This window comes from Galendromus occidentalis, unplaced genomic scaffold (genome assembly GCF_000255335.2).
Source record: "Galendromus occidentalis unplaced genomic scaffold, Mocc_1.1 scf7180000077526, whole genome shotgun sequence".
Classification (NCBI taxonomy): Eukaryota; Metazoa; Arthropoda; class Arachnida; order Mesostigmata; family Phytoseiidae; genus Galendromus; species Galendromus occidentalis.
In genome coordinates this window covers 15,162-34,932 of record NW_003805514.1, presented here as the reverse complement: position 1 = coordinate 34,932, position 19,771 = coordinate 15,162, and the positions used below count along the sequence as shown (strand labels likewise).

General features: G+C 51.4%; 3 protein-coding genes across 3 annotated transcripts; 2 read left to right on the top strand and 1 right to left on the bottom strand.

Annotated features, from left to right (window-relative positions):
- Nucleotides 1-815: 815 nt before the first annotated feature.
- Nucleotides 816-2,291, bottom strand: LOC100900081 (uncharacterized). The gene is made up of 6 exons (XM_003747880.1): nucleotides 2,032-2,291; nucleotides 1,804-1,929; nucleotides 1,593-1,709; nucleotides 1,335-1,409; nucleotides 1,131-1,228; nucleotides 816-1,019 (listed from the first exon to the last, which is right to left on the bottom strand). The coding sequence occupies exons 1-6, from the start codon at nucleotides 2,113-2,115 to the stop codon at nucleotides 881-883; spliced, it is 639 nt and encodes a 212-aa protein (XP_003747928.1). The 5' UTR covers nucleotides 2,116-2,291; the 3' UTR covers nucleotides 816-880.
- A 4,804-nt stretch (nucleotides 2,292-7,095) lies between these two features.
- On the top strand, nucleotides 7,096-13,148 carry LOC100900225 (seven in absentia). Its single transcript, XM_003747881.2, has 6 exons — nucleotides 7,096-7,652; nucleotides 9,527-9,599; nucleotides 11,131-11,429; nucleotides 11,531-11,741; nucleotides 11,936-12,128; nucleotides 12,288-13,148. The coding sequence occupies exons 2-6, from the start codon at nucleotides 9,527-9,529 to the stop codon at nucleotides 12,463-12,465; spliced, it is 954 nt and encodes a 317-aa protein (XP_003747929.1). The 5' UTR covers nucleotides 7,096-7,652; the 3' UTR covers nucleotides 12,466-13,148.
- A 3,290-nt stretch (nucleotides 13,149-16,438) lies between these two features.
- Nucleotides 16,439-19,098, top strand: Ttd14 (TRPL translocation defect 14). The gene is made up of 7 exons (XM_003747879.1): nucleotides 16,439-16,754; nucleotides 16,860-16,912; nucleotides 17,265-17,358; nucleotides 17,445-17,538; nucleotides 17,685-17,838; nucleotides 18,083-18,256; nucleotides 18,367-19,098. Exons 1-7 carry the CDS (start codon nucleotides 16,595-16,597, stop codon nucleotides 18,853-18,855), a joined length of 1,218 nt encoding a protein of 405 aa, XP_003747927.1. The 5' UTR covers nucleotides 16,439-16,594; the 3' UTR covers nucleotides 18,856-19,098.
- The last annotated feature ends 673 nt before the right edge of the window (nucleotides 19,099-19,771 follow it).

The window sequence follows — 19,771 nt, the reverse complement described above, 5'->3', positions numbered from 1 at the left end:
CGGATATCGAAATCGCACTTCCTTTATTCCTCACTCTATCCACTTCCCACCGAAAACGTCCGGCTTACAACAAACGCATAGAACATATATATATTGAATGCGAGATCGTATCTGTTCGGATCTCATGACGAAGCTCGGAATCTACTTCCCGAGCAGGTTCCGATCCACGGGCGTGAGATCATAATATTTTCATCAATCGACTCTCAGCTGGTACTGCGCTTGACACAAGCTCGAGTCGGGACTCTGGAGGGATAACCTGAGCCCTGCTTTAATAGCGTGGGATGAAATATCCAAGTCCCCGCTTCGCATTGACTCTCGAACAGGTTTCGACGCTGGAGTCGCCGTCAATACTCAGAGATGAGTATCCGTGTCATCCGGCGTTCAGGTTCAATCTAGGCTCGGAGATGAGGTCGACTCTCTCTCTCCGAAGAGTAAGGGCGTCGCGTCAGAACGACATTTCCTCTTATCTCTACAATAACACGTTGTGATCTGTGAGATCCCGGGAGCTCTTGTCAGATCTCTTATCAGCCGCAGGTCTCATCGGCGGAGGGCTGTGACCCATGACCGAGCGCATGCGGGGCCGTCCTTGAAGTCACAGCCCTGGGAATAATTCCCGCTCTCCGCGTAACGGATAATGACATCGTCGATATCTACCACGGTGCTCCAGACGATTTGGAGTCCGAGTCGACTTTGACAGCTCTCGTGAGATCCGATGACGAACACGCGGGCTCCCGCCCGAGGCAATGATAAGTTGATGCCTCCGAGGGGCTACCTTCGGGGCGTCCGCCCCCTGGACGAGACCGTAGTCCAGTCGTGAATCCTAACTACACATCAGAGCACAGCTCAGTAAGCGGAGTCAATGACACGTGACCTAGTACATTTATTGCTTCCGCGTGTTGAGTTCGTCCAGGTACTCCCTCTGAATCAGGATACTCAGGTGATTCAACATGATTTCGCCTGGATTAGCTTTGAAATGCTCGTCTTGAAGGACTTTATTGAAAACATCGATGTCCTGCAGCCTGTAAAATTGAATCCCAGTTAAGAGGGAAGGATTGAATCTGGAGAGCGGACGGCGGAATGGCGATACTGATGAATTCGGTGCAGAACCGAGCATGGTCCGGAGAACTCACATGTCTTTGTGTTTTCGATCGCGTTTCATGGGCGTCCGGTTTCTGGCCCAATAAGGCATTTCCACACCGCTACTCGTGCCTTGACCATCCCTTGATCTCTGTGGAATCGGCAAGATCTTCGAAACTTCATTATCCACCTCTTCGTCTCCCCATGTGAGCGGAGGACTCCCGCGGATTGAGACGTTTGAAGCTAGAGTCACTCACCTGCTGGGAATCTCTGTTATGCTCGACACTTGCGTCGGGCTCCGCGATGGAAGCTTCCTCCCGACGTTTGCTTTCCTGGAGAATAAATGGATGAATAAATAATTGAGTCGCTTGATCAGTAGATAGATGAGTCACGGGGATCCCATGAAGCAATCGCGTTCACAGAAAGGAATTCGTGGGCACGTCCTAAGGGTTAATCAGCGATAGCGTTCGGGAAACGAATGAGTTTCCCCCGAAATGAGCAGAAGCAATACTGACCACCATCTCTTTGATGATCGCATCCGAGGCTTCCAATCGTTTGAGAAGAAGGCTCCTCCGAGCCCTGGCTTTCTCTTTCTTATTCTTTCCTTGGGTGATCTTCTTATGGATGCCGACCTAGAATGCTCACGAGGTCGTTATCGTACTCCTCGGGTCTCCTTCGAGCTCATACACTGCATGACATGAGTAAGTGAACTCCGTGATGACTCACAAGGGTTTTTCGGTCCCAATGTTGCGGTGGAGGCATGATAAGACGGTCCAAGTCTATTTCCGATCCAACAGAGGGATTGACCGTGGCGGCGGATGTATGCGGCGCCGGCTGATCGGCAGCAGTGATCTTGAAGTGAGAATCGCTGTCTCAGGTCTCCAATATAACATTATGATCGGAGGTGGCAAGTATCTCCTCTCTCCGATCAACGACGGAGTCTCGAACACTCACTTTTGCGGAACCATCTGGGTTCTTCTCTTGGCGCTTCTTCGCAGCCTGATGATACTTGAATCGGCGACTGTCGACCTTAGGCATTCTCGTCCTTCACACTTTCAGGGAAAGCAAGCACTTCACTTCGATCCAGCTTCTCCCGATCAGCTGGATGTTCGCCCTCTATCGTTCTTCACGAAACCCACCGGATTCCCAGTTGTATGAGTTCAGCCGTCCGCTCGGTGGGAGAGAACTGCGCACATGAGACTCGAGTCAGCAGTGGTGTAGGCTCAAGTCAACAGAGTGATCCAAGCGCGCCCGGATCGGCATAGAAGTTTCGCAACTGTGATAGAAGCTCCGTCAGGCTAATCGCTGCAAGGGACGTCTCATGAGCGCGCTCCGGGCGAACTCTCGCAAAAAAGGTGCGTACGATCAGAGAACTTCGGCCCTTTGAATCTCTCCATTTTAGTTATTGAATGATGGGCTCTGCTGGGTCCTAACGTCTGGAAAGGCGTTTTCATTGGAACATGAGCTGGCTTTGTCGTTTCGCAGACCAGTATCCAGTATTCCTCCGTCAGTCCATGGCCGTGTTGTGCTCCAGCAGGATGTAGAAGGCATTTTGGGGGTAACTTTCAATGACGAGTGGTGGATTCAGGCCGAGATTTCAATGATAATGGATACAGGGAATCCGGTAGGACCCTACATCATCCCAGGATTCAACTTGGCCGGAACTCAAAGTGCGACAACAGGAGATTCGACTTCGGACAGGGAGCGATTGGGGAAGGAAAAGCACTGACTGACACCACGCTCGGCTGATATCTTGTTTCGAGAAAAATCGGAAGCTTTGCATGTCACCGGCGAGAGGACGCCGGGGTTCTTCCATCGACGTGAGATTTCGGGGGAGGTCGTATCGACAGCGTTCGGGATTCCGGAGAGAAGCCAAGCAAGAATCGTGTTCCGAGGATGTCCCAGCTTGTCCAGAGATTCGGAATAGGAGGCCTGACCCATAAACGCTCTCTGATGACCGATCACGACACGAAGTCCGAAGCATCGTTCCATTATGCACCAAGCAAAAATGGAGATCTGAGAAGGGTCGCACTCATGTGTCCCCGTTCAGTGGTGAGGCCAGCCGCGTGTGAGGATGTTCGTGAATTTGATATTGCTGTCGAAATTCTTCGCCGTTCTGCCCTGGGATTTCCTCGCGGAGTCCACCCGACGAGATGATCTAAGGCAACCTACTCAAACGAGACAGCAAATGTCTTTCCGAATACTATCGGTTCTGGTTGGAGTTGTCATGACGAGTGCCACTGCTTTCGTGCTCGTGCTGCTCCTGTCGTTCAATTTAAGCTCATCAACTTTCTTGTTGCCCCATCCACTCTGGTGGGACATTGGTCAATTTTTGAAATCAATTGCTTTCCTGGTCGGATTCAATTTCGTCTTCCTGGCCGAAATCTCAGACTTCATCGGGAATGCGAAAGAATTCTCAATTCAAACTCAGAGGATCTCAGCAGCATCGGGTCCGCCCTCCAACGAAACAGGTCGTATCAAGGTCCACGTGAGACGTCCGGATCCGGCACAGGTTCTCATTGTCGCTTTTGCTGTGATTGGACTCGTTATCACAATCATTCTAATGATCGAGTTCTGGTACATACCTGTGGACAGGATCCTGAACTTCGTCCCGAGCTCCCTCGTTTTCGCATTGAGCTGGATCGCGACAGGTTCACGGCAGCTGACCGCCGACACGCTGCAGCTTCAACACATACAGATAACAGAAACTTTCGTGCTCGTGATTACTTCAGCCATTAATATTCTCTCTGTGGCGTTTCTGGGCTCGTGCGCAGTGAGCCTCGTTGAATCGTTCAGCCTGATTGGAAAGGGATGCAATAGCCGAAACGAGGCTTTCCTCAAGTATGCTCTGACTATTTCGTCGAGGCGTGGACTCGAGTGCGGGACTTTCGTCGACCCGATGTTGACACTCTGGTTCATAGGTGAGATGTTTCTATGGTCGGTAACTAATCTTTGCATGTACTAGGACGGATCCGGAAAAGATTGTTGGGTCCTGAGCACTTCCATTCCAAAGAGTATCCCTGTCTAGGAGGAATCTCGGATCGAGCCAACGAAGCTGACACTGATTTGCCACAGGTTCGTTCGTGCAGAGTGTTCTCGGTTTCCCGGGGGAGGGAGAGCTGTGTTTCCCCTCGCGGCTCGAATGTTCGCAGCGAATCTGTCGCTGGTTCCCGCTTTGCGTGGAATTGGTCATCATTGTCACAAGCTTGTCGCTCTGTACGATATCCAGACGACGAGCATCGTGTGATGTCAGAGATTTCGTTCTTACGCGGGCTGACCCGGCCGAACAGGTAAACGCGGGAATCGCTAAACTCGAGCAGGTACAGAACGTCGGGATTTCCGCATGTGTTCAGAGGGTATTCCGATGATTGGTGATCGGAATGCTCCTAGCTGACACCTGGTTTGTGACAGAGTTCTTGTTGCAGATTATCCCGCTCTGTGGATCCGCGCTGTGGTCGTTTCCCCGATGGCAGGTCGTCACGGTCCTCTTCTTCATCGCAGTCACGTCTGTCTCACGTAGTAGAACTTGGGGACAGCTTCCGATCAGCTAGCGCCGTCGATCAGGACGAAGTTGTGCTGCCTAAAGAAATAAACCATCGCAGGCAGTTTCAAAAGAATACTCGACCCCCCTCGGCAGAAGGATCCTCGGGACGATGATGGGGATCCCTCAACGAGGACGGCGATCTCACTGGTCTCCTAATCCAGCCGTCCGCGACGTCCGGATTCCGGAATCAAGGCGGAGAGCGCTGGGTGAGAAATGTCGGATGCTCCTTCGTCATCGGTGGATGAAGAGACTTCGCTCAGAAAACAAGTTATCCCAGTTTATTCAAGAATCTAGCCATCGTATTCGAGCGTCCTCCTGTCTGCTGAGAGATCTTGTCTCTCCATCGCCGCGCACGCGGAGGGCCCTGTAGTTCAGTCATCCAGTCGTCAAGACGCCATTTCAATCAGCCTTGTGTCGAGAGCAGAACCGATTTGCAGTGATGCACGCCATTGCACTGATTTCGAAGACAGCTGGAAATTAGAACAGCGTGGAATGCCAACATGTTTCTGGGAAATCGACATTATACGATGCGGGAAAATCACCCATTAGAAATTCCCCGATCGATCAGAAGATCTCGTCGGCGTAATTGATTCCCGACATCCCGGAGACTCGGTCGAGAGCCGATCTCATGACCGCCTTACGGTATTTTTCGTGCAAATCGTCCCGGATGCTTTTGTGTATATCCTTTCTCAAGCTCGAGTAACGTTTTCCGGACGTGCGATTAGAGATCGGTCTCCCCCAGTTGCTTCTGATGTTTTGGGCTTCGAATCGGCCCTCTACAGTCCTCCACAGATCGAAGACAACTCGAGTTTGAGGACGAATGTTCGGGCTCTCGCCAGAGGCCATGATAAGCCGATTCCTATGGAAGAACACTTCTGAGGCGTTCTCGCGCTGGAGGAAACCGTAGCCCAGTCGAGAATCGTACCTACACCAGAGAACAAGGGCATCAATCTCACTCTGCCTGGAAATTCGCAGAGCGCGAGGCACATCTGCACGAGTCATGGAATTGTACTGGCACAGAGCGAGCTGAGGAATTTCGAGAACCACCATTTGACCATTCCTTTCTCCTGCGTTATCAACATACTGGACGCATAGTGTCGCCCTGCCGCTTCTATCGATCTTCCACGCGGCTCAGAAGAAACGAAGGATTTCCCGAAATAAATCGACTCTCCCGACTGATAGAATGTCTTTCCCGAAAAACGAGACATGACTCAACTCCCCTCGAATTGCTTCAATCTGTTCGACTTCGAGAGGGAGACTTCGTTTCTGTCGGCGCACCAGTTGGAGAGATCAGCGATCACGAGTCCGGGCATTCTCATCGAGGCCATCGGGGCGGATCTTCTAAGAGTGAGCCAGCTTCTGGGAGCTCCATGCCAAGCAGTCCTCCGGAGCCGCAATCATTTTTCGAAGCTCCGCGAAATCACTGAAGCTCCCATGTAAGATAGGGGGCATGCTCAGTCCCGTGTCGGGGGACACTGTGTCTGATTCCGCCGATGCTCTATCGTATCCAGATCCATATAGTTTTCGGCCAGCAGGACGATCCAGAGCAAACGAGTAGGAACAGGGGATCAGGAGAGAAAGCGCGCAGCATAACTCACTCGATAGCGCGGACGGGTCTGCCGGCTGGTGTCGAAGAACCCCACACGTCAGTATCCCCCGGCTCACTACGAGCCGAAGCCATTCCTCGATCGCTCTCCTATTCTACAATCGCCAGGCTTAGGTCGAATCGTCAAGCCCTAGTTTTCGACAGTTTGTACTGGTTTCCCAGCCCACACGTTAGGTCTCGTCAATACCGGTCGGGGCAGGAGCTTCATCGAGGATGAACGGCTGGGTGGGAATGCCCCCCGAATCCGGACGATAATCGCTGCCAAAGCGGGGACCGACTGCCCCATAGCGGAGGTCTCCCGGAGACATCGCTATGAATGTCCACGCCGCCTCCATCTCTGGGCTCGAGCTCTACCAGAAGGACGATCGATGAGCTGGTCACAATCAAAACAGACTCAATCAGCAGAACAAATCGCCGAGAACGGAAACGAAGAGTCGATTGCTTTGAGTTCCCCGCCTCTGGCCGGGCTGAAGATCCTTGCCCGGCTGCCCGGCTTGCACTGACATGAAGCGCGGGTCTATCCGACAACGTATGGTTTACGGTCTACGAAAATTTCCTTGCAAGTCGAGTGGGCGACTTCCGCTAGATCCGTTTAGGGAGAAAGCGAATAACTTCTCTGAGGGGGATGCTCCGGAGCAGACTTTGTGGGCTTTGGCCTACCTAACTCCAATATAACCGCTAAGGCTTGCGTGAGTTCTAGCCCATGAGAGATTCCCAGAATTCGCTTCTCAATTTCTCTCCCATAGCAGAGTCTCTCCAAGAGGACTCGAAATGCAGCCTGAATCTACAAATGACTGGAGAAACGGATCGATGCGACTTGTTTGAGGGATCAAGGGCTCTCACCTTTACACGTTCCAAGGAAGAAATTCCATTGCGTGAGCATCGGAACTGGCGACATTGCCCCCCGAGCCCGAAGAGGGTACTTTTCGAATTCTGGCGCGCAACCTCTCTGCTGCTGACGGCCCTCATGGCCGAATCGAAGCAGCCGCAGCAGCAGCACCACCACCACCACTAAATCGCACCCATCCACACACGACTTAGACACAAAGGTTCGCCTCCGCTGTAAATGCGGCTACTACTACTGCTCATGTGTATGTGCTCTCCTTCGTGGTGTTGTGCGAGAGTTTGCTGATCGATAAGCTGGTTGATTGAATCATTCCGGACTATCTAAATGTGGTGAACGCACACGGAATCAACGGGAGAAGTCCACAGGAGGCTGCTCCCTTGCCGACATCGTCACAGTCCACTTTGTATCTCCTATCGCTTCCTGTCATCAGTCGCTCTCTCGAGGAGCGAGGAAACTTTTGATTTCGTTAAGTCAAAGACGAAATCCGAGGCTGTGGGCAACTCGCCCGTAATGTCGTCGTGTTAGTCCTTTGTCGAGCAGAGAACCTACTGAACGCCAAACTGGATTCCCCGGAACAGGCAAGTTTCGTCGAACGTCGCATCGAAGACCTCTGCATGTGTTCCGTCAGGGCTCATTTTCCTTCAAGTGTGGTGTCAGGCATTCATGTCAATCGGGCCGGAAAAGATGAGCTCGATCTCTCGTACTCATTCGTGATGAGCTTTCCATGCAATCGTGAATCGAAACTTAAAGTTCCGAAGTCGGCCCAACACCAGCCAGTGTTCCCATCCTCTGCCATATGATGAAATGAGCGGCGCTTCGGAAGCTGGGATATGATACATTGTGCAAGACTCCGTCAGATGAAACTGGCGAAGTGTTCCGTTGAGAGGGGAACCATCTGCGATTTTGCGAGTACCCACGAAGTCTCAAATCATAATTTCTCATGGAGAAAGCTCGCTCTGTGGACTCCGTGAGCTTCCTTACCGGATGTTTTCGTCGCGGAAACTCTATCCGACGGCTCTGACAAAGCTCGAGTGCCGCGATTCCTAAGTCGTCGCACCAGTCCGCATCGCGATTCGAAGCGACCTCCATGAAGAGATGGACTCCGTTCCGGACTTGCGGATGACTTGGAGCTTGAAGTTTTGGTGAAGCCTCACAGTAATTCTAATCCTGATTGGTTCGTGGCGTTCACCGTCGATGGAGCCCGGACGTATTGAGGAGGCTTCGAGCGGGGCGCCCAAAATCTACCAGGCGGGCGATGGCGGTCGGGTAGAATCATTCGCTAAAATAAAGAGTTGGGCTTTCACCACGGCGGAGCCAGCCAGTCGCGGACGCGGATCCGATGACGTCAGTTTTTCAACGAGATGAATCCTAGGAAATTTCTCACGTTATACGTCGCGAATGGGAAAACTTCGCCTGTAGTGTTGTGACCCAGTACCGAATTGTTTTACCGGGTACTAGAGCTCCCATGGCTCGCTTATCCTCCTAGAAGATTTCATATCCTCTTGCCGCGATGAGTCGCGAAAAATCAAGAAGTGGTCATGGTATGCGAGAAGAGTCCCTGTCCATCGGTCCTTCTGCGGCAGGGATGAGGCCATCGGCCGGACACAACAGAAGATGCGCTTCGGGAATTGAATCCGCGTACATCTGTCCCATTCGACGGCAAGCTCTGTGGCCCCGTCAAGGTCGTCGCCGAGAATTTAGCCCGGTTCAAATCACCGGGGAAAGGAGTTGCGGGAGGACATCGGCGAGACTCTTGCGTTGCGAAATGCGAGCATGTACAAGCGAACGATCCGTGTTCATCTATTAGAAGCGTACTCGCGTCATCGCAATGTGGAATCGATCGAACAGGGGCACCGAGCTCAGGGTGAGGAAGTTTCGCGCGGAGATCATATTTTTAACGAAGCTGGAGCAGTTCTCAGAATTTTTTTCGCGTCATCGGTATCTTCGGTCGAAGTGCCCCCCTGGCACGCTGCATATGCGGTTGGGCGTTGCGTCTCGATTTCAATTGTGCGCATGAGTTCTGAAAGCCGCAGTCTGTGCTGCTGTGACTACAGTTGCGGACGGGTTTCGTTTCCTCGTGAGTCTTCTCCACGGCTCTCGCTCCGCTCCGTTGAGTTCGGTTTGCTGATTTCTCCGCAGTGACTGTGACCACTACACGGTGAAGGTAAAAACGTTGAAGTCGACTGAAGGAACAAACGAACCAGTGACTCTACAGTGCTCATCCTAAGAGGCAAACACAGCTTAACATAATGAGTCGAGGATCCCCTCCGGAAATTCAGATGTTTCGCACCACTTCTCTTGACGAAGAACTGGTCGAAGTTCAGAACTCCCGAGGGATTCCCCCGCATGCACATACATTGGTGTATACATGATGCATATATACTTCAATCATTCCTCGGAGCAGTTCGTTTCAAACGCGAGCCCACATCTAAGCATTCTCATCCTGTTACAGATGGAGCATCCTCTTCCGCTCACCACCAGCGTACGGCCCAAGGTGGAGGGTCAGAGGTTCCCGCAAGTGGGAGGTAGGTTTCCTGTGAAAATTCGCTTGAATCCCAGACATCTATGAAGGTCCTACTCGGCGCTCTCGCAAGACATGGTCAGGGAGTACTCTCTTTCGACGAGAATATCTAGAGGCACAGATTCCTTGAAGGAGATTTCCATGTCTGTCCGATCGATACGATTAGAACGATGTGAAGAAGATCACACGAGCCCAAGAGAAATCTCCTCCAAAAAAATGGAAGAAAGGGACTAACGATGAGCTCGTCGCTGGTTGAACGTGGTCGAAGACTTCGGAACATGAATCGCCTGGCATCTCGCGAGCTCTTCTTCCCGACTTTTCGGATCACCGTTCCCCGACAGCACGGGAGCAGTACGTCCGTGTGGGCGAGATAACGCGTTCCCCGTGTTGGGCGTTTGACATCTGAGTGAAGAACACTCCGGAGCCATTATTATTAGAAAGTTTTCTATTCATCTGTTCATCAATCCGCTCTACAGCGATCCCATCTGTCTTCTGCCTCCGCTCGCTCGGTGTCCATTGTTCCACTTCGGATTCAGCCGCGGCTCATGAATTCCTGTGCAGCTCATCCTCGTTGAATCCTAGATATTCTTTTGACTCATCTGGTGCCAGGAAATTCGGAGGGATATTTGTCTGTTTCGGGAACTCAGTCGGGAAGCCACTTACACCAGAAAAGAAAGCATTCGCCGATCGAGGCTGACTTGCTCCTCCTTCATGCTTATATTCCGTTCAAATCTATCGCTCCACGTGATAGATACGAATTTGTTCTGATGAGATCAGATATTTACTCCGGAAACAGAAACAATGCGAACGTTCGGCAGTCTGGCGGCAACAATGTTCCCATCCTAGGGTACCGCATTATGAGGATGTTAATGTATTGTTCTCGATTGAGCGTGAAGCTGAGTTCCTCCGAATCTCGTTGAAATATGCATCTGGCTATAGTTGACGAGCATAACTCCTTCGGAGGCCTTTCTCGATGCGCCGAGAGCGCTCTAGAATCAATCGGTCGAAAACTTCGCGACGAGCTAGCCTAAACGATTCAGGGGTCGCATGAAAAGCCAGTCGGAAGAGTCGAGCTCAATTATACAATCTGAAGATGAAAGCCGACCTCCCTCTCACCCGTCCCCGTCATGAATGTCCACCTATCGGGGTTCGGCTCCGCTCTCGGTACCTATTTCGGAGCTCGAGGCTTTATTCAGGGACTCTACTCGAGAGGGGGCTTGCACTCCCTCCCCTCCCCCTTCCCTGAGAGAAGAAAGATGAGAGAAGATGAGGTTTCAGGGGTCACTGAGACGACAAGAAAAGCAGGGTCCCAGATCCGATCGTCCCGTGAATGAGAACACCGATCACTATGAAAGTACTCGGAATGCCGATACGCCCGGCCTATAAGGCGACGAGGAGCCGAGGTCGATCTCTAGAGCTCTCGAGTCGGTGTACCGACTAGTCTCGTCGGTCCACGTGCTCGTGAATTTCAAAACGCCGGATATTCATGGATCAGAAGGAGTTGATCGATTTAATATCCTTCGTTCTTTTCTCAGCTGCGACCCCAACCATCAACCAGAACCTCACGGCGAGTCCTTCATCGACGTCCGCTTCGAACAACAACCCGTCGCCTCCGTGTGCTGGTCAGCTGAGCCTGAGTCAGGCCGGATGCTCCTCATCAAGCACTCATCTGGCGTCTCTTTTCGAATGTCCCGTATGCTTCGATTACGTTCTTCCACCTATATTACAATGTCAAAATGGTCATCTCGTGTGTTGTGCCTGCCGAGAGAAACTCTCATGCTGTCCGACCTGCCGTGCTCCCATTGGGAATATCCGAAACCTAGCCATGGAGAAGGTGAGCGAAATTCCGTACTGGGCTAAAGACGCTTGCCCTAGTCTCAATCGATCAATGCGACTCTACGTCAATCAGGACTCTAAGACCTCTCTCCGCCACAGGTGGCTGCCAGTGTTCATTTCCCGTGCAAATATTCCTCCAATGGCTGTATGCAACTGCTGAATCATTCTGATAAGATCAACCATGAAGAAGGTTGTGAGTTCCGGCCATACTCTTGTCCCTGTCCGGGAGCTTCCTGCAAGTGGTTAGGCTCGCTAGACATGGTGATGACTCACCTCACCCATTCACACAAATCGATCACAACCTTGCAAGGTAGGTTTCCTTTCGGATGAGAACATCAATGGACCCGCGTCCCGGGAAAAACCCAGTCGTCTGATACGGAAGAAACTTCCCGAGCTCGACAACGATATATGAGGGTTCTCAGTGATTCATTGATCGATTGAGTAGACACCTTGCAAGTCGCCAACAAAGTGCAATAGCTACTCATCGAAGTATTTGTACTCCAGGTGAAGACATCGTTTTCTTGGCGACCGATATAAACCTACCGGGCGCGGTAGACTGGGTGATGATGCAATCCTGTTTCGGGCACCATTTCATGCTTGTCCTTGAGAAGCAAGAGAAATATGATGGATATCAGCAATTCTTCGCAATAGTTCAAATAATTGGATCGCGGAATCAAGCAGCGAACTTCGTGTACAGGTGAGGCTTCACTCTTCCGATTCCGTTGTCGTCCTTCCGAGGGCTTCACGAGTTCGCTCGAGATCTACTCCCCAGACGAAGGAGTTTATCCGAGCCGCATTCAATCTTTATCCAAAAACCTGGCGGAGCCATTCAAATCTGAACGAGCTGTTTTTTCAGGCTCGAGCTAAATGGCAACAAGCGACGCTTGAGTTGGGAAGCTACCCCACGATCCATACACGAAGGTGTACAGGCCGCGATCATGAGCAGCAATTGCCTGGTGTTCGACACGGCGGTGGCGAAATTCTTCGCTGACAACGGCAACCTAGGTATCAATGTGACGATCAGTCTTAATTGAGGGAACACCATGTTCGTTGGCGAAGAATCGCATGTACAGCTTCCGACTGCTCGCTCCGTCAATGATTTGAGAGACGATCGACGAGAGAACCTCACCGGTATAGGAGCGACGAGCTATCAGATCGCTTTAAGCATTCCATTGGAAGCTGCTAATCTATTCCAGAGTCAATTTTGAACCCCGCAAATGTTCCCACATCCGTCGGCAGCGACGGGCAGTCTCCATTTTTGTACAGGCGACTTTCAGCTCCTCCAGGAAAGTTCTCAAAAAATCCGAAGGATGAATTTTCCTCGGTTCTCCGTGGCTCGTCGGCGCACCCTTTGTACGTATTTCTGAGGCAAGAAACTTCGTGTGCTTTTTTGAGCAGAAGTTCCCCTCGCGTATAAGCGAGCGTTACGCCGCTCCCGCCAAGCGAGACATACCGCCGCTCGATAAGCGCCCGAGGCGATTCATGTCTGGTGGAATCTCTGTGATGTGCGTGCTATGAAAATATGGAGTGAGCGTCAAGAAAATGAGACGGGTGAGAAGATCCCAGTAGTTGTATATTGTGTAAGCTATCCATCCCAATACTGTAGAGGCCCAAGAAGATGTCAAGCGTACGAGAGAGGCGAATCGAGCCACTAGATATGCCTGGCTCGGGTAGAGGCATAGTACCAATCGACTCCGTGTACAAATAAACAAAACTGACTTCTCTTTGCAATTCCGGGTTCGTTGTTCTGATATTCATGTCATTCCACTAGGAGCGCTCCTCGCCTCGGAGCCGTCCGACGGAGCGAAAGCTCTCATTATTTCTAGCTCAGGTGGAGCTGGATGAAGTCTATTCTCAGCGAAGAGGGGTACCGCGCACAAATGAGTCGACGCATGAGGAATTCAATCGCTGTCGAAAGTTCTCTGGTTCCTCCCCCAGTCTCATATTTTTCTCCCGGGGAATCGGTAGTCACAGGAACGCTTCCTGGCGGCCGCGCAGATCTGATGACGATTCGCCCCGGTTCGGGAGAAATCCGAATGGAAGGATGGATTTCCAGATATCGCATTACCGCAGTGTTCGCTTCTCGCAACCTTGTCTCTCGCTATCAGAGAGCACTCATATTCTCCTCTGACACGAGTTCGTTCTGTTGATCAATGAAATCCTAGCTTGTTGCCCGTATGCTCGTATGAGGTTAAAGCATAACACATGGTATTGACGATGATCATTGAAGGAAGGAGAACGCGTGAATAGATGGTTGCTGGGGAGGCATCGCTTGGAACCCGAGGGACAAGTATATACATCGGTGATATATATCGCCATCGTGAAAACGCACGTCATTGAGGCATAAAATCCGGTCGTCGAGGCATGGCGAGAGGCGTTTATCGGGGTTGACTGAGACCGGTAAGCTCCAGGGGCGCTTTCACTACGCCATACACTATAAGTGAACATGGTTTCATCAGAACTGCTGCGGGTGGTTTCCATCGTGATATTCGCTCTTTGTGGATTGCTTGCTTTTGTGCTGCTCTACCGCATGACATTCCGCGGTTTGGATAGAACTTCTAAATGGCGCAGCTTCGTGTCTGGACCAGAGTCCCTCGCGTCACCTCCATCACACCGGAACGCGCCGCCGTTTCCACCGGTTCGCACGATATCAGGTGATAGGTCGAAGAAGACGAGCGAGAAAGCACCCGTAGTTCAGAACAACGATCACATTATTGTGTGACGCTGCGAACTCCCGACGGGGATTAAACCATTTCGTCAACAGGAGTAGTCTCGTTGCAAGACCACGATGCGGAATTTTCGCGAATTCGCGAGAGACGAGTGTGCTGATGGAGTTACCGATCACGGGGAAGCGAATGAACTGATGAGCGCAAGGTGCCCAGGACCCGGATCGGAGACACTTGGTATTTCAATAAGGATTCGGTATCAGCAGCGGAGCTCCGATGCTGGGTCCCTCATAAGCGACGCTTCCTGTCCTGACTGGTTTTATCACGGTCGATCGTTCTGTGTGCTGCCCACCCATCCATCCAGATAACTCCTGATCCTCTTTTCTGAGCGATCTCCACACAGATCGGTGTGTGTGTACCACTCTTCCAAGCGGTGTTATATTTTGCGTTCCTTTCAAATAAAAAAGCTCACCATCATTCATCCCTTACTTTGACTGATTTAAATTTTCTAGAAACAGCGTCATAGCACGCGGTGCGGGTCGATTCGATCACTGACTGAGACTAGCTTGAACAGAGATACGCGAGGGCGAAGTCCATTTCGGATGGAAACGCTCGCAATAGAATAAACTCGGCGCCACATCCATTTATGGATCTACCGCTGCGACTGGGCTCCGGAATCGATATTTTCGAGAAGCGACCCTCGACCAGATATCAGTCGCTTTCGGTAGCAGAAAGTTTCTCCTTCTCATAGTCAAACGTTACAAAACTCTTTGTCTAGATCTATCAAAATTTTAATCTGCCAGGAATCGATAAGTGGGTCCCGGAACGGCTCCGCGATCTTCTCCTTGCCACATTCGAGCTCAATCCAATATGACAAGGAAGAGTATCAATCAGATCGGACCGCTGCTGGGGAAAAAGATTGTTGTGTCTGGTTGGACAATGTGCGGTCTGACCATGTGTAAACGTTCGAGCTTTGTAGCTTTCCCTCTCTCACAGCGATTCCTCATCGTTGACGGTCTCCGCCTTCCCTCCTTCCGGCGCTTTCTTTTCTCATGAGGCGAGAATAAATAACAGCAACAAACGATTCCGAACAGAAACTTCACCGGATCGCCGTATGAAACAACAGGAGTTCGATTCTGTGGTGACAAGCCAGCCCGCGAACACTCCAAGTCCGACCGGTTCGATCAGCCCGGACGGATTTTAGGAGACGACGAGGAACGGCGACGCTCGGTTTCTGTTCAGTCACTAACGAACGCCTTGAGAACGAACAGAGGCGAAGCAGCCGACCAGCAACCGGCTACCCGATCCACTGATTTACCGAGCGACCGGGCGACGGACGGACGGACCTGCCTGCCTGACTGCGTCAGCCGGCTTGTGGCTGTGGCAAAAGCTTCAAACTGAGCGTAGTCGCAGCATCGCCTAGCGTCATGTGAGTACAACTCAGTTCGTTCCGACGTCTGAATGCGTCGACGCCGCGCCGCCGTCTTGTCCGTAACCTGTTAAAGTCCAAACAATCATTCGTTCCCGAGATATCCGAAGTATCTGTTTTCAACGCACGCCCAGAGTTTCCACGATGTCCCGAGGTCCAACTCGGATCCTATTGGCCTCGATGCTCTGAGCTGTCATCGTCCGGATCGGGATAATCACGAGTTTCTGTTCGAGGGGAGCGAATTGAATGAATCTTCACGACCTTCTTTCTGCGCCCGGAAGAGTTTCGCAGGAGTATCTGCCGCGAATGACGCGAAGTTTACCTCATTCTTATGAGGAGCTTCCCGGATCGAGTTTGTATCCTCTTGGCCTCGCCTCATATGGGATGTTGCAATCGTTTCCGATCGGAGTTTGGGTCGATTCGGAGGTCTAGTCAAGATCCCGAGAGGACATTCAGTCAGGGAGAGAAGATTTTCTCCATTGAACTCTCGGGAGGAAATGAACTCGGCCCACGTGTGTGGCGATCATATGATGTTATTCATGGTCGAGGGAGTCGTCGATGCCTCGAGCGGAACGTCAATAAGCCGTGCGCGGCAGAGACCGGCGCTCACGGAACAATGCGGTTCATTCCTGGGCGTCGTCCTCGAGCCATCATACGATAAGCATGCTTCATAAACTTCAGTCTGAGGGTATCGCCGGAGTGGTGGCTTCGAACATGTCACCCGAGCGGTGTGTGTCGGAAAATTCTGCTGCCAGATCTCGTGGGTCAGAACTGCCGCGAGACCTGGAGGAAACTCGGCGCCAGTTCAAACGCTGAGCCCAGAGAGCTCGGTGAGGGCTCCTCCCTCCCTTCCTCTCAGCCGGAGGAGGGTCAGGTCCCTCGGCGATCGCGTTCTCCTCTTAGTAGTATGAGTACCGTTTGTTCTGCTCGCGCTGTAGCGGGCCAATACTGTGGATTCGGTGGCTGTCGGTATCAGTGTTTGTGTAATTTCCGTCCGGGAACTTCCGCAGGCCGCCATTGAACCAAGGGACGAAGCTTCCCTCTGAGGGGCTCGCCAACAAAAAGGACATGTCCATCGATGAAGACAGAAACCACGTTGTGTTCAAGCTCGTGCTCACTGGAGGCCCTTGTAGCGGGAAAACAACTGGCCAGGCGAGATTGAGTACGTTCCTGGAAAACTATGGCTGGAAGGTGTACAGAGTGCCTGAAGCCGCTACCATCCTGCTGGGTGAGTGCCGAGAAGATCTCTTGAATTGTATGTCAGACATGATCGTGTAGGCCCACCTCGAATCGGCATGGGACATGTTTCGAATTCCGCGATGACACCTTCCAGGTGGAGGAATTCGGTTCCCGGACCTGAACGAAGCGCAGACCGAAAACTTTCAGGTGAGTGGAAGAGTGCGCGACTCGGCACTGTCTCAAAGCAGTTGTGTTGCGCTCTGATAGACCCTGTGGGTCAGATGGTCAAGGCCACCCAGACACGTGTTTCTGATGCGTACATTTCTCGAGTTGATCATCGAAGAGGCAATTCTAATGGATCCGTGCCTGTATCGTGTGCCCGTGTACGAGCAGGGAGAAATATCGATTCTTAAGCTGAATGGAGGGGATATAGATCAGAGCTCCGTTTCTAATACAGTCGAGAGAGATCTTGATCCCAGGACTCAAGCTCGCGAGGGAAGTCTCGAGACGAGAAACTCTCTTTGCCCATGAAAACGTTGTCTGTTCCACTTCGCTACAGGAGAACCTATTGCTGACGATGATGGCCATGGAGAAGACATTTTTCGATCTCGCGCACTCCTCCAACCACAACTGTGTCGTCATCTGCGATCGAGGTGAGTTCTTCGGGGTGACTATATCGTTTGAAAACATCTAAACGAAGTGTTGGCGAGGGACCAAGTGCACTTTTCTCTCCGTGCAGGAACCATGGATCCTTCGGCATTCATCCAGCGGCATGTTTGGAATCGAATATTGAGCCGCAATTCGTTCAACGAAATAGACTTGCGAGACAACAGGTGAATGGGGGAATCATGAATAGAGCAAATTTGACGAATTTCTCATGGGGCTCGCAGGAAAACCCCATGAGGAAGTGTTCCGCTAGAGAGAGGACTCGGATATCCTCAGGGTCCGCCTTTCTCACTGTGTTGTCTCCTCTTTCAAGGTACAATCAGATTGTGCATTTAGTTTCGGCGGCGAAGGGTGCAGAACGTTTTTACAGTTTAGACGACAACGCTGCCCGCTCAGAAGATTTGGAACTCGCTCGGGAACGAGATGAACTGGCTAGTAAAGCTTGGGTTGGTCATCCCTACATCGAGGTGAGTGGAAAGAAAGCTGACGACGTTGTGTTGAATGCACCCTGCGAGCTGCCCGGGTTCGAGAAGGAGCTCTGTCAGCGGTTCGTCTCGATCGAAGTGCGGCTTTTGATTCGTTCGCCCACGGATCACCGGCGCGCTCCCGCTTGCGAGTGAGAACGAGAAGAATCTTCCAAGCGGCCGAGATAATCGAATTGTGCGAGACGAACACAGGATTTTCGCTCATTTCCTCGTTTCATGTCCACAGGTCATCGACAACTCGACAGACTTCGACACGAAAATGCGGCGCTTGATCGATTGTGTTTGTCGCAAAATCGGCGTCCCGCTCGGAGACCGTTTCGCTCCCAATAGCCGCAAAGTTAAATTTCTCGTTAAAAGCCTTCCGAGTGACGACGTTTTCCCTACCTTCCAAGACTTTGAGGTGCGGTTTCCGAAACGAAAAACGCCTCCTTCTGGCGGAGTTCGTCATATTCTTGAAACGCATGGATGCGACTGCCGCGTCAGATTGTATAAACACCCCATCGATTCCAGGTTGTGCACGACTACCTGATTTCCCCAGACCCCCATCATGTTCAAGGTCGTTTGCGGAAACGCGGCCAGAACGGTATTTGGTCCTATACACATACACAGAGGAAGCGAGAAAACCCGGATTCGCAAGTGATCGAGCTCAAGCGTACCATAGCTCACCGTGATTATATCAATATGTTGGCTCAGAGAGATCCGAACCATTTGACAGTGTTCAAACGACGACGGTGTTTCATATGGAACAACTATTCGTTCCAATTGGATATGTATAAGGAGCCGTGCAACCCAAAATGCAGGGGCCTGATTATTTTAGAGGTTTACACTTCATGCGAGGACACTTCGACTATTCCCCCGGAATGGCTCGACGTCAGTCACGAAGTCACGCACGATCCGAAATATTCAATGTTCATCTTATCGAGAACAGAAACATCCACGACACAGCAAGAAGCTATTATAATGGTGAATGGTGCGTCGAAAAGGAATTCAAAGGCCTGATGACCCCTCACGGAGTTCGTTCAGTGCCCCTGATGATGGATTCACTCCCATTGCACTGCTTCCAAATGGTTGTACACGCCTGTGTGAGGCTCTTGTCATTGTCTATCGTTCACTTATCTCCTTGAAGGATCGTGTTGAGAAAAGTTCCTCTTGTAGATCGTTGCCCTACAACACTCATACAAATTTTACCAACCGATAATAAAGTGATCCTGGTATCATTTACCGCAGTTGCCCAAGAAATAACCGTCAAGATCAGTCCTCTGAATTAACTATGAGCTGTCGCTCGACTCAATCGCAACCGGCAATCTACTTGGGTGAAGTCGCTTTTCCTATGAATTCTCCAGGCTTCCCGAAACGGAGCTCGCTCGCTCGACGCGATACTTACAATAATTACAAAAATTGAATCAACGGCTATGACCTGTGAGGATTTGCCCGGGAGCGAGATTCTGGCCCGCAGCGTTCGAAAAACCGCGATTCCCAGCCTCCGATTTGAAACAGTCCTCTAAATGTTTATGATCACCGTAGACGTGTCGCACTAACGCTTGCCAAGGCTCTCGCTCCCGCAGCCCTTGTCGCAAACCAGCGAACATTAGAGTCTTCAAAAGAAGAAACAGATGCATGGATTCCCCAGAGCCAGAGGATCAGCGGGACACACTGAGCGTTCCCCAAGGAACTGTATTCAGGAGGGGGGCGCTGGGGGCTAATGCCCCTCCCAAAAATGTTTGTTTCATACTACCTCTGTCGCCTTCTGGAACCGATTCCTGAGTTTTTGGGGCCGCAGTCATCGTGTGCCTCCCCCCGAAAAAAATCCTTGATACGCGCCTGAAATGAACATATGTATGATCTCCGGAGGAGCATGCATCCCCATCATCAGAATTGCTACACTCCAATCTGGGGAGGGGCTATAGCCTGCCGC

Coding starts and splice junctions, on each gene's coding strand:
- LOC100900081 (XM_003747880.1), bottom strand. CDS start 2,115: ATGCCTAAGGTCGACAGTCGCCGATTCAAGTATCATCAGGCTGCGAAG. Junction 1,710..1,803: donor ATTGGGACCGAAAAACCCTT/GTGAGTCATCAC, acceptor TGAGCATTCTAG/GTCGGCATCCATAAGAAGAT. Junction 1,020..1,130: donor GATCGAAAACACAAAGACAT/GTGAGTTCTCCG, acceptor TCAATTTTACAG/GCTGCAGGACATCGATGTTT.
- LOC100900225 (XM_003747881.2), top strand. CDS start 9,527: ATGGAGCATCCTCTTCCGCTCACCACCAGCGTACGGCCCAAGGTGGAG. Junction 9,600..11,130: donor GAGGTTCCCGCAAGTGGGAG/GTAGGTTTCCTG, acceptor TTCTTTTCTCAG/CTGCGACCCCAACCATCAAC. Junction 12,129..12,287: donor GCAGCGAACTTCGTGTACAG/GTGAGGCTTCAC, acceptor CTGTTTTTTCAG/GCTCGAGCTAAATGGCAACA.
- Ttd14 (XM_003747879.1), top strand. CDS start 16,595: ATGTCCATCGATGAAGACAGAAACCACGTTGTGTTCAAGCTCGTGCTC. Junction 16,913..17,264: donor CGCAGACCGAAAACTTTCAG/GTGAGTGGAAGA, acceptor ACTTCGCTACAG/GAGAACCTATTGCTGACGAT. Junction 17,839..18,082: donor TTGGTCATCCCTACATCGAG/GTGAGTGGAAAG, acceptor TCATGTCCACAG/GTCATCGACAACTCGACAGA.